This window comes from Prionailurus bengalensis, chromosome D1 (assembly GCF_016509475.1).
Source record: "Prionailurus bengalensis isolate Pbe53 chromosome D1, Fcat_Pben_1.1_paternal_pri, whole genome shotgun sequence".
In the NCBI taxonomy this organism is placed as follows: Eukaryota; Metazoa; Chordata; class Mammalia; order Carnivora; family Felidae; genus Prionailurus; species Prionailurus bengalensis.
The window spans coordinates 56,499,374-56,512,144 of NC_057346.1; the positions used below are offsets into that span (position 1 = coordinate 56,499,374).

The following is a 12,771-nucleotide window of genomic DNA, read 5'->3' on the forward strand; positions in this document are numbered from 1 at the left end:
GAAGTGAATGTTGCCAACAGCCGCGTGAATGACCTTGGAAGTGGGTCCTCCCCTGGTCAAGCATGAGGACGACTGCCGCCTGTCTGATTATCTTGACTGTAGCCTTGCGAGAGGCCCTGAGGGAGAGGGTTCTGCTAAGCTATATCTCGGCTACTGACTCTCAGATTGTGTGGTGGACCCAGTGTTGTGTGAAGCCACTGTGTTGTGGAGTCATTTGTTACGCAGGAAAAGATAACCAATACTACCATATGGCGTGTAGACCACGTAGACCAAAGGAGCAAGGGGGAAGGCTTGGCAGGGAGCCCAGATGGGACCATAGCCTCCCCAAGTGTCAGGGGCAAGATGCAGGTGAAGTCCCAGCAATAACTCACAGAGAACTCTCGTTTTCGTTTATTCGTTTTGGAATTTACAAAAGTGTGACATGGGACAATCATCTCATCAAGAGAAAACAGAACACACAGAGGGGCTGGGTTTCTTCCCTGGTTCCTCCCCTCTCAGAAAGGCACAAATATGTGAGGCTTGGGTTCGGGGGCCTCCTGTCTTAAGACCAATGTCATGCTCAGAAGGCCAGGCCCCTCTGTGAACAGGATGAGGGACCCTTTCCTCACACTCATACTTGGGTTATGGGCTAAACAAACCGAGGCCACTGGGAAACATGTGAATCAGGCCAAGTCCAGGTCTGTCCTGGGCACATGTTGTCAGCACCCTGTGGAAGACTAGTCACTCCAACTACAACGTGGTGGCTGACTAATCCTGGAGGCGGTGCATCTGGGACAGCGCTGTCCCTAGCACAGGCTGATCGCCACCCTGGTTCTTACCCTGGAGGCCTCAGATTTAAAAGACTAACTGGACTGGAGCTGGAGCATTCCAGATGCTTATTACTGCACTCTTCAAGTTGGGGACAACTGTGCCCTCCAGGTCTTCCCCTTGGTGTGAGGGGCCAGGCCTGCAGTTAAGTGTGGGGTAGGTATTTTAGAATAGAGGTGTTTGTATTAGAAGTGGCTCCTGCCCCTCATCCTGCAAGTAAAAAGAAGATAACCTAACCCTGGTCTGAGTCACCAGTGGCTGTCCTTCTTTCCCAGTTAACCAAGACTGAGTTTTGTCTGTAATTTTGGAGAAGGAAGAAGAAGGATTGTTTGAGAAACCATAAAGGCCCAAATGCGTCAGCCACCACCTAGAACAGGACAAATTGGAACTAAAAGAGTTGGAAATATTCACTTTTTCCTTATTAAAAAAGACCTAACATTTGTAATGGTTTAACAAAATTATTATAATTTCTTTTAAATAACCCACAGACACCCATGACGCTTCCAAATTTACAGAACAAAAAAGCATTCGAGAACTTGGTAGAAAACGATTTGTAGCTGGTTCCTCCTAGGAGCTGGCCCCTGAGGGCGGGCTCAGTTCACCTCCAGAACCTCAGTCTCCGGGAGGCCGAACTTGGTCTTGTGCTTGTCGAAGAGCTTCACCAGGGCCTCCATGTACATGCTGTGGTACAGGTCTATGTCCTGCTGGGTTGGGTGCTCCAGCTTGGGGATGGTGATGGGCTCACCCACTGCAGGGATGGGGCAGAGGCCTCTGGTTAGTCAATCCACTCGGGCCCCCCTGAGAGTCTACCATGATGTTGATAGCAGTGACCCTGCACTACGTGCCAACCATGTGCCAGGAACTGTGTCAAACGTGCTCCACCTCAGGTTGTCCCTGTTACAGGGGAGAAGATGGGAGGCTCCAGGGCACGGGAAGGGACCTGCCTCAGGCCACACAGTCACTAAGCAGCAGGTGGGATCAACACTGGCTGCTCCGAAGGCACTCAGTTGGAAGGTCCCATGTAAGAGTTATGGGACCAAGTAATGGCTTTGCTCTTGGTCTGCTCCAGGCAAGTCACTTTGCCTCTCTGAGCCTCAGTTCCCTCACCTGTCACATGGGGCTCCTTCCTCATAGGACTTTGATTAGGATTTTGAAATCATATGACATGCTTTGAAAAGTGTGCTGAGGGAGGAGGAGCCCAACATTCATACATCCATTCATTGCTTTATTTTCTGCATCTCCATATTCAACTCATCCCAAAGTCCTGGCAAAGACATTTCGGAAATATCTCCCAAGTGCATGCCCTTCTCTCATCACCACTGCCATTCCCTTCGTCCCTAGTGGCTACCACAGGGGCATCCCGCATTGGTCTTGTGGCTTCCATTTTTGACCCTTCTAACCCATTTTCTATCCAGTAGCCCAAGAATCACTTTAAAATGCAACTCTGAACCTCTCCTCCCCAAAGCCCTCAAGTAGCTTTCCATTCTTAAGGTGAAGAGCAAACTAGTTCACACTGCCCACAGGAGCCTGTCCCTCTCCAGCCACACGTGTGCATGGATATGTCCCTGCTGCCTCAGAGCGGTCAGACCTGTTATAGGATTTGCACATAACAAGAGTCAAGAGTGAGTCTGGGTCCTGTCACCCAAGATGCAGGCAGTTAGTCTTTGTACAAATACAAAGCAAAACACCTGACCCTGATAACTCAAAGTATCTACATGAGCTTTGGCCCCTAAAGTCCATGGCTTGCGGCCTACACACTTTTGTGTGATCTCTGGCTTGTGAGACACACACACACACACACACACACACACACACACACCCAGAACAACACAGCTGAGGGACAAGTGCTGCCAGTTTTTGCTATACTTCTCAGAGGACTATGCTCCAGTCATGTTGATGTTTTTCTTTCTGTTCCTCAAAAATCTATACAATCTTGCTGCGGGAACTTCACTTAAGCTAATGTTTCTGACAAAAAAAAAAAAAAAAAACCTCTCTTCCTCCTATCTTTTGCTAGATAATTCCTATTCAGTTAGAAGTGGAAGAGTCACCGCTTCTCGGAGGTCCACTGCAACCCCCCAGAGCACCCTGTACGTTCCCCTCACACCGCCTCCTGGTCTTTGCTTGACAGACTGGTCTTCCTGATCTTCCCTGACAGACTCCTGGGCCCTGCAAACACGGACCGTTAAGTCTTGTTTTCTCATCTGGCGCTGCTTGGCTCACAGTGATGGAACTATCTCCACCCCCACTGGCCGTTCCCATCAGCACCCAAACATGTCCACAGCTGCATGGTTTAGAGCATGGACATCAGAGCCAGAGGGCCTGCATGTGAATCTTGACTCTACCACAAACTAGCAGTGGGGCACCTCGAGTTCAGGGGCCGCAGGCAGGGGAGCTCACCAATGGTAGTGATGGGCTTGGAGTAGGGCACCAGCCCCCAGGTGTCAGAGGAGAAGAGGCCTCGGCCATGGAAGATGCACGGGGCAAAGCCAATGTACTTCTGGAACTTCTTCTGGACCCATCGGCCCCAGGAGCCTTCTTCAAAGATCACCTGCTTGTATACTTCATTCTCCCCGAAGGAGTAGGTGGGAACCAGGTCAGCTCTGGAAGGGAGAAGCCAGAGTCAGTCACACCCTAACTGCTGGCCTCTGATCTCCCAGCAGCATGACTTATTGGCCCCAGGGCACAGTCTTGCACATGAGCTTGGCCTGTAGCCCACCTGCAGGAGCCCAGGAAACACAGGCTGCATCTCTGCCCCACTCAGACACTCAGGCTACACTTGGGCAAACTTGGTCTGAAGCTCTGGCATCCAACCTCTCCTCTCCCACAGGATGGCAAATTCCCATCTATGCCTTCCTGGGGTTTGGGCCTTGCTTCTAGGAGCAAGGAGTTGCTTTGTTTGGGCCAAACAAAGCTTTGGAGGGCTGTGCATGCATGTGCATGCTGGTGTGCACGCGTGTGCATGTGTGTGCAGGAGGCACTTACCCGTGGCGTAGGGCCAGTTTTACAAAGCCCTTGCGATTGCGCAGAGTGACTGCGTTCTTGCCAGGCATGGAGCTCAGGGACTCGGCTGCACCCCCCACTACGATGATGATGGCATTGCCACTCCCATTCTTTGAAAGCAAGTAGTCTATGGTGTCCCTGTTCACAGGGCAAATGCCTGGCAGGGAGAAGGACATAGAGTCAGGGCTGCCCATAAATGCACTCCCTACCCCCTTCATACAGCCAAACATAAACAGAAAGAGCCCTGGCCTTAGGCTCCAGACCTAACCCAGCCACTAGAAGCTGTATGGCCCTGCATAAGCTATTTCTTTTTCTGAGCCTTGGCTTACTTATGTGTAAAATGGAGATAATGATACAAGGTTGTTTAGGGAACTTGTTCATTTGGCAAACATTCCCCGAGGTCCTAACACTGCCAGGCTATTGCTAGGTGCTGGGGATCCCAGCGAATCAGGGTGGCAGGGGCCACAGGCCGGTGGATAAGGACAGATCCACAGAAAGTGATTAGGCTGTGCAAAGGGCAGCACAGGGGCTGGGTTGCCCAGAAAAGGAGTCAGAGCAAGCATCGTAGGGAAGATGTTATCGAAGGATGCATGAATGACCCTGCTCAGCCCTGACCCACCATGCCTATGGCCGACTGCACCTCTGAGCACAGGACCAGCCGCTGGGGCACAGTATATCGGCTTCCTGACCTCTCTATCACCTTGCTCAGTGGAAAGGCTCAGGCCTGGACAAGAGTGCAGCAGGGGCAGGCAGATTCTCACCTCCAGACATCAGGTATTCCCTCAGCACCGGCATCCGGAAGTTGCCGGCCAGCGTGGCCAGGTAGGGCCTTATGCCGGGGAACTTCTTGCTCACTTCTGTGGCCTCTGTGCTGAAGTTACAGAAGGCACCCAGGCCCATGATGCCATGGGGGTGGTATCCAAAGATGTAGTTCCTGGTGGTCAACAGGTTGTGTGTCTTCACCAGCTGCAGGGTAAAACTCAGGTCAGAGGAAACTGCCAGGAGAAGGGTACCCGGGCACGCCCAGGACTGCGTGTGTCATGCCCGATGAGACTCTGGGCCTGAAGGACCGGAGGGTCTCTGCACACCTGACCTCAGACTCTTGGCAATTGGCATTTAGACTGTGAGTCCCCAGGAAGGGAGGGGGAAACTTTCTCTCTCATGCCCTTACTTCTCCAGCCAGACACAACAGGTGCCCTTATCTGTACCCTGCTCTCCTCCTGGACCCATTCTCCTCATCCAACCCCTGCCGCTCTCAGATAAAGAGGGGTGTCCAGTTTTCGTTGGGGTAAAGTCCACATCCTTCGGTTAGGGTAGAAAAGGGACAATGCAGCTGGCCTGAATGGAAACTTCCTTCCAGGCAGCAAGGCTCAGCTGCATTGCTGGGGAGTCAGGCAAGCAGTAGCCCTGTGCCGGCCGCAGTGGGGGTGGGGGATCAGCTGTACGGCCAGGCAGCTGACCTGTGGTACTATCAACAAAGCTGGGATGCTCTGAAGAAGGACTGGCTTCCATGAGGGCCTGCCCCCTCCCCTGGGGCTGGTGGCCTGGAGGGTGGGGTGGGTGGTATAGTTTCCCTATACCCTGAGGCACGTACCCAGCATTGCAAGGAACTTGGTAGGGGTAGAGGCACTGAAAGGGATGGAAAGCAAGGGCATTTGGCTCAGAAAACATCACTTCTTTTCTGATTAGACAAGTAATAAATAATCATAGAGCATTTAAAAAATACAGGAAAAGGGGCACCTGGGTGGCTCAGTTGGTTAAGCGTCCCACTCTTGATCTCGCAGTTTGTGAGTTTTAGCCCCACATCGGGCTCTGTGCTAACAGTGCAGAGCCTGCTTAGAATTCTCTCTTTCTCTCTCTCTCTCTCTCTCTCTCTGCTTCTCCCCCACTCTCTCTTTCTCTCTCTTTCAAAAATAAATAAACATTTTTTAAAAAATACAGGAGAGGCGCCTGGATGGCTCAGTCAGTTAAGCGTCCCACTTTGACTTAGGTCCTGATCTCATGGTTCGTGGGTTCAAGCCCTGTGTCAGCTCTGTGCTCACAGCTTGGAGCCTGGTGCTCTCTCTGTCCTTCCCCCTTTCACGCTCTGTCTCTCTCTCAAAAATAAAAATAAACATTGACAAATTTGTGTTTAAATACAGGGAAGTAAAAACAAAATCCAAAGTACCTGTCCTATCTCCAATCCTGATAAACCACTCTGATGTGTTGAATCCTTTTGTCACTCAAATACACACATGCTCTTTTTTAAAAACCACAAAATTAAGGGCACATGGTTGATACCATTTTTCTACCAAGCATATCATAACTATTTTTCCTACCACGGTCCCTCATTAACATGTCTCTCAGGGCTGCATTATTCTGTCACACAGCTATGCTGTACAAAATAGAATTATAATCAAACTCCGATTGATGGATCTTTAAAAACCTTCTAAAATTTCCTTCAGAAAGAATGCTTCCATAAGTATCTTATTTTTGTCCACATATCTGATTGTTTGACAAACTTCTAGAAATACAATTCCTGGGTCAAAGGGTATGAACATTTTGGTCCTGTGGGCTGCCCTGCCTCTAGAGGGGTGGCACCGATAACATTCCTACTTGCTGTGTTTGAAAGTACCCACGTCCCTGCACTGGTGCCAGCTAGAGGCAAGGCATGGGCCAACGGCAGAATGTCAGGAGCCCGGATTTACCACGACTCCAGGTTTGGGAACCCCCATCTGAGGGAAGGATCTTGTGCTCAATCTGGGGCGAGGGGGTGCTGGTGGCTGGCCCTGGGAAGCTGACATCTGAAACTTCAGGTGACAGAGGCCTGAGGGGGATGGTGTCGACGGTGGCCGGCACCATTCCCAGTTTGGTAACTGCCAGAATGTGCGCGAGCAACACCCTATGAGTTTCACCCTCTGTTGCTTGGGCCTTCCTTACTCTTCCTCTTCCTCTTTGCCTTTGGCAAGCACATTCAAGTTGTTCAAGAACTCAGCCAACTCGAAGCTGCCCCCTACATAAACGGGAAACAGCAGCAGTGTAGGTCCTGACTATTGGGTAGGGGGCAGCGAGGGGTTGTAAAGGGGGCCTGGCTTTACACGAACCTTGCAAGGAAACTGCTCCGAGATTTTGCCTCCTGAGGAGCAGGTATGCCCACCACACTAGCTCGCAGTAAAGTGGACCCTGGGGCTGGCTTCTAGGCGATGGGATGGTGTCAAGGTAAGAACTGAGCAGCCAGCACCGCATTGGTGACCTGCCCCAGACTGAATGCTGGGTCTGGGAGTCCAAGACCTAGAATGGGCTGGGGGAACCTTGACCTAGGCCGTTTCTTTGATCACAAGGTAGAGACTGAGGCCTAGAGAAAGGAGATTGCAGCGAATCCTACACCACCTCTAGACCAGGCCACCCAGTGGGCTCTTCTCTGAGCCACTGGGATCAAGTGCGCCACCTGGTGGAAGCCCAGCTGTCTCTTTAAATCAACTCCCCCCATGTGTCTATCTGGTGGGGCACTTGGTTAAGTGTGCTACCCCGAGGTACACTGCAGGTTAACGGCCCTTGGGGCAGTCACCGGAAGAACAGGCATCTGGTCGGCTTTGATCTGTCTTCATGCCACACTCCCCTGCCCCCCAAGGCTGGACAGAGCGTCCATTCTGGAGGGAGAAGGAAGGCACTGACACGCTGGCTCCTGTGTCCCCTGTTTCCCATGGCAGAGTCGCAGCCCCAGAAGTTTCCCAGGCCAGGCCTGCTTACTAACATGAGTGAGGAACACATCCTGCCAAGTTGCTTCTCCCACGCTGCCTCCTAGGGCAAGAAAGGTGCGCAGATAGGCTTGTCGTACCCTGGCACCAAACAGAGGAAGAAATTCAGAACCAGAGAGGAGCAGAGACTTGTCTAAGCTTACACAGCATTGCACGAAGGCAGACGAACGTAGGAGGGAGAACATGGGCCCTGAAGCCAACAGCTTTGGTTCCTATACCTGCCCTGCTCCTGCCTTGCTCTGGGACCTCGGGACAGTCCCTCCTCCCTGGGCCTCAGTAGGACCGTCTGGGAAATGAGCAGATGGACAGATAGATAATTCTAAGCTCAGAGAGTCTTTCCTAATCTCCTCTCCAAAGATCCTGCCTATTCCTCAGGGATTAGTGACCCAGGCACTTCCTCTCCTCCTCCAGGTAGCTGGTGGTCCTGGTGGCTGCCGCTAACACATGAGCTCTCCTGTGCGGGGAGAAGGGAGGCTCTGAGGGCTCACTGAGCTGCTCTAGTGGCAAAGCGCCATGCAAAGAAGGGAGTGGGGAGGTGTGGGTGGGTGCGTACAGCTAGAGATCATTCCATAACCACTGATATGAGGCCAGGAGAAGCGGGAGGACCAGAAGGGCCACACAGAACACCACAGGGCGTCAGCCCTGACGTGAAGACACCAAGGCCAAACCCTCCCTGCACAGAAGAGGAGCCTGAAGCCCTGAGGATCAGGGGCTGGGCCAAGATCACTAATAGGTAAGCGCAGAGCCCAGGCTGAGGCTCAATGCCCTGGCCTGCCTCATGCCCAGGCTGGCTTTGGTCCTGGTGCCTAGGGGCCCTCCCAGGGCCAGCTCACATGTGCCCTGCAGCTCCAACTCCCAGGTGAATTCTTGGAATGGAAGTGTGAAAAGGGACACAGGGTTTGTTTTGGTTCTTTTGGAAATGTGGACATCAGTGGGAGGGGCACCTGTTTGTCCCAGCTTTGACCAAGGGTCACTGGGTCATCCTGTTCTGGGTGGAGGAGGCTACTGGCCTTGAGGAAGTTTCCAGAGGGATAGGCTGCTCTAATCACTGGGGCCTGGCCCCTGAGGTAAGGGTCCCAGCAGAGAGAACAGAGGCCATAATCCCTCACATCCAATCATAATTGACCACTTTTTATTATAATAACAGCTCCATTTTGCAAGTGAGGCTAACGAGGCTCAGCGAGCTTGAGAAAGTGTGTCTTGTGGTCCCACGGGCAGAAAGTGACAGTTTAGCAGAATCTGCCAGATCGTGAGCCCACCTAAACGGGACCAGGGCTGACTCCTATGTGTCCCCATGCCTAGCACAGAGCCCAGTGCTGTACAGGGAACAAAAACTGTTGGTCAATGAATAGAGCGACAGAGCAGGAACTTAACCCAGGTCTCTAACCACAGGCAGAGAGAGGGAGACCCAGGAAGTGGGGCTCAATCCAATGGGGAAATCTGGCATTGCAGCTCTTCCAGAGAAACAGGCAATAGGAATTTAGTGGGGAAAAGCCTGGGGCTTGCATTCTAGTACTAACGCTGGCACAGACTTCCCGTGCAACCTCGACTGGACCCTGCCCCTCTTTGGGACTCAGTTTTCTCACTTCCAGACTGAGTGGGTTGGGTCTTATGATACAGTATTGTCCCAGCAACAACAGCCTTGAACCCCCTGCAGCCAGAGAGATGGAGTCAGGGAAAGGCAGGAGTGGGAACTCTGGCCCCCAGGATCCTGGGAAAATTGGCTCAGACTGGGGTGTGCAAAGGGCACGCCCTCCCAATACTGAGTACAGTGGGGAGGAATGGAGGGTTACCTGGCCACCTCCTCCAGGCAGCATGCCAGGATGTCTAGTCGCTGACTCACAACAGCAAACATACACCACCCTGCACACATTCACTCTCACACACACACTGCCTCTGCTTTTCAAACCCCACTGCTTTCTGCTGGGTTACCCTAAGCAGCTAGGGTGTGCCAGCGCTGGGATGCTCAGCGAGCTGGCCAGACAGGTCTTTCCCCTGCAGGAAAAACCTTCAGAATTCTGCCAGAGTTAGCTACAACCCCCCAGCATTGCCCACATGCACCATGGCCCACATGCCTCTGCCTTGCCAGCCTGGCTTGTAAACTGTCGGCCGACGGCCAGAAAAAGATGAGAAGTCCAGACCAAGCCACCATTTATACCATCAGGACCTTGAGGTTGGCCCCAGAGAAGACAGGTGCTTAGAAGACCAGTGTGTACCAGAGCAGCCAATGATACAGAAGAAAGAAAACTCAGAGACCAACTTAGGTTTAGACTACGTTGGGGAGACTGTGGGGAGACTGCATGCTGGTAGGGATGGTGCCTCACTGAAGGTCATACTGGGCTCTTCGAGCCTACATCCTCCAAGCCTGAGGGAAGCCTGAGTACCTACGTGAGCTTATTTCCTACAGCTCTGCCGTACAGGGAGACAGTGTGCTGTGATGGGAACAGTCCAGACTTGAGGCAAGACAGTAACTGGAACTTCAGCTCAAATTGCTCCTAGCTTCATTCAGCTTTATTACTCTCTGACCTTCAGGCTTTTCTTCTGTGAAAGGGGGATAAAATGAATACCCGCTCACAGGGTACTGTGGGGGTTAAAGGGAGCTCCTTGAAGAAAGGTGCTGGTTTCTAGAAAGCTCCCAATAAATGGAGATCCTCCTTCTCCACTCTACCTCTTCAAGATTCCCCACACTCCAGACTTCTTCTCAAACTCAGGTGCCTATGTGCTCATTGGTGTCCATGCCTCTTCAGTGCTACTCCTCTTTAAGATGGAGTTCTAGGAGCATGTCCTCCAGAAGCCTCCCCTGAGCACTTCAGCAACCAGGGCCTCGCTTTTCTCTCACTGCACATCTCATTTCCTGGGCCCTAATTCCCAGGGTCATGAGCCCCAGCGACCTACCTGCAACTGGCCGAGAGAAGCGATATTCTTCAAGAGCTTCAGAAGGAAAAAAAGCCCCCCACACTTACTGCTTTAAGTTGCGCCCGTGGTTCAGGTCAGATGGACTTGAAACTACCTTAGTGTTGCTCTTGATAAATCACTGCCATTTTAAGTTGTGCCTTTAATATTGACTCAAAGGAAGACAAGCAACGGCCATAATATCTATTGTATGTGCTCCTTCTATCACGAAGGATCTCAGTGTCCGAAACCTCTTTTAGCCAAATGCTAGAACAAGTCTTGTTTCCCCAAGAAACTTGCAAGCTTCTTCCTTTCCCAAAATAAAAACCAACAACTATCATGTTTCCATGTTTGCCCTGGCTGCCAGGAAGCTCAGAGTTGACCACGAAGCTCAACCTCTGCAACTTTGTTGGACTCGTATGGCTGAAATACTAGTATTTTTTCCTTCAAGTCTTGACTTTTCCTTTTACCCAGTATCACACTGTATGTATCCCAAATTGCCTCAAATCCTGCATCAGTTGGGGTAGAATATGAACATATGTTCATAGTGGAAGCAGTCACATGGTTCAGCTGAGCACACCTGGTAACTGTGGATGGATGAATTAAGGCTTAAGTTCCGATTTCTCAACCATTTCTGTCCTGATACCCAAGGTAACACCCACAAGTCTTTACCTGGATGGGAAAGTAGTCTCGAAAGTAGCGCCACACAGCCCAGTTTCGGACCCACTGTGATCTCCTGCCGCCTTCCAGGAAACAAAATACAGCATTGAGAAGGAGTGGGAGTAGGGGCGGGTGACGGGTGACTCGTGGGCAAGGCAGATAAGACAGAGCCCCTGTGAAACCCTGAGTTGGGGGCCTACCACCCTGTGGAGCATCTCCTCCCCGCTTCCTGCCAGGCCCTTTGCCACCTTTGTTCCCTCACGTTATGCAAACCCTTGACTGAATGGGAGCTCCTCTGAGGACCTGGGTGGTGCCCTCTGAGGGGCTTTTAACACCTCAGACCACCCCCTGGGCTGGCTCCAGGCTTTCCCCTTAGTAAGTGCTAAGGAAAAAGGGGCGGCACTCACGCTGAGGAAGTTCAGGGTGGGCAGGAGGGAGCGTCCCAAGGGCGAGGGGGTGGGGCTGGGAGGCTGTGCTCTCACCTTTCTTGGGCGTGTTCCAGTCAAACGCCAGCCAGGTGAAGTAGAGCACGGCGATGAGCCAACAGTCGGTGCAGAATGTGTACATGAGGATGGCGCTGCAGGCCACTCCTGGTGGGGAAGCAGATGGCCACAGATCAGGCCCTGTGGTCCCCGGGGGGGGGGGGGGGGGGGGGGGGGGGGGGGGCTCCGTTTCCCCCTGGGCAAAGGCTCACCAATGACAGGGCCCAGGCACAGCTGGGGCCGCGGGCAGAGAAGGCCTGTAGCTACAGCCTGGGGAGGAGCAGGCTCCCGGGGACAAGAGCCTCATCTAGATTCTGATGGGCGTCCCTGGTGTCGAGGGGCTCATGGGCTCCATGTGGTCTGGGCAGTAGTGCTGGGGAAGCCATCCTTGGAGCTGATCTTTCTTGGCCTTTCCTTGCACATTCTCCCAACCCCAGTACCCCCCCCCCCCCCACACACACACACCGTTACCGTGGACACAGGGAGGGACCTGCCAAGTGCCTCTACATCTCAGGACTTGGGTGGAGCCACTGTCTCGTGTGTGAGGCTGGGAGACTTTATCCCATTTTGGAAATGAGAACACCAGGGCTCGAGGAGGAGGTAACATGCCCAAGGTCACCCAGCAGGACGGTGGCAGAGCCAGGATTCAAACTCAAGCTGGACCAGTAAAACCATAATCTGCACCAGGCTTTAGAAGTTCACCCAAAATCAGGGCGCCTGGGTGACTCAGTGGGTTGAGCTGCAGACTTCAGCTCCGGTAATGTTTTCACGGTCATGAGTTTGAACCCCGCTGTCAGCCTGTCAGCATAGAGCCTGCTTTGGATCCTCTGTCCCCCCTTTTCTCTGCCCCTTCCTTCTTACTCTCCCTCTCCAAAAATAAAAAACATTAAAAATTAAAGAAAAAAAAAGAAAGAAAGAAATTCACCCCAAATCAGAAGCCCCAGACTGCCAGCAGAGGGACCTGACAGAGATGGATTCCTGCCCCAGGAGGAGGGCCGTCTTCTACCAACATAATGGAGCAGCAGGCAGTCCCAGGCCAAAGCCCAGAGCCCATAGGCCCCCTTGCAAAACCCCAACAGGGCCCCCAGATGACTGTCTGGGTCCAGCTTCCATGCAATCACTCCTTTCTGGGTCTCCTGGCCCTAACATTGAATAACGTGGCACAGAAAGGAAGGAAGGTCTGTGCCAGAGCT

At 52.4% G+C, this 12,771-nt stretch overlaps 1 protein-coding gene across 1 annotated transcript in view; it reads right to left on the reverse strand.

Annotated features, from left to right (window-relative positions):
- Positions 1-367: 367 nt before the first annotated feature.
- Positions 368-12,771, reverse strand: part of DGAT2 (diacylglycerol O-acyltransferase 2) — a 31,936-nt gene continuing 19,532 nt past the window's right edge. The window contains exons 3-8 of the mRNA XM_043580205.1: positions 11,579-11,686; positions 11,109-11,179; positions 4,569-4,773; positions 3,790-3,964; positions 3,205-3,407; positions 368-1,555 (exon numbers count right to left, since the gene is read on the reverse strand). Of these exons, the coding sequence (XP_043436140.1) occupies positions 1,401-1,555; positions 3,205-3,407; positions 3,790-3,964; positions 4,569-4,773; positions 11,109-11,179; positions 11,579-11,686 (917 nt within the window). The 3' untranslated portion in view covers positions 368-1,400. The remainder of the gene's footprint in view (positions 1,556-3,204; positions 3,408-3,789; positions 3,965-4,568; positions 4,774-11,108; positions 11,180-11,578; positions 11,687-12,771) is intronic.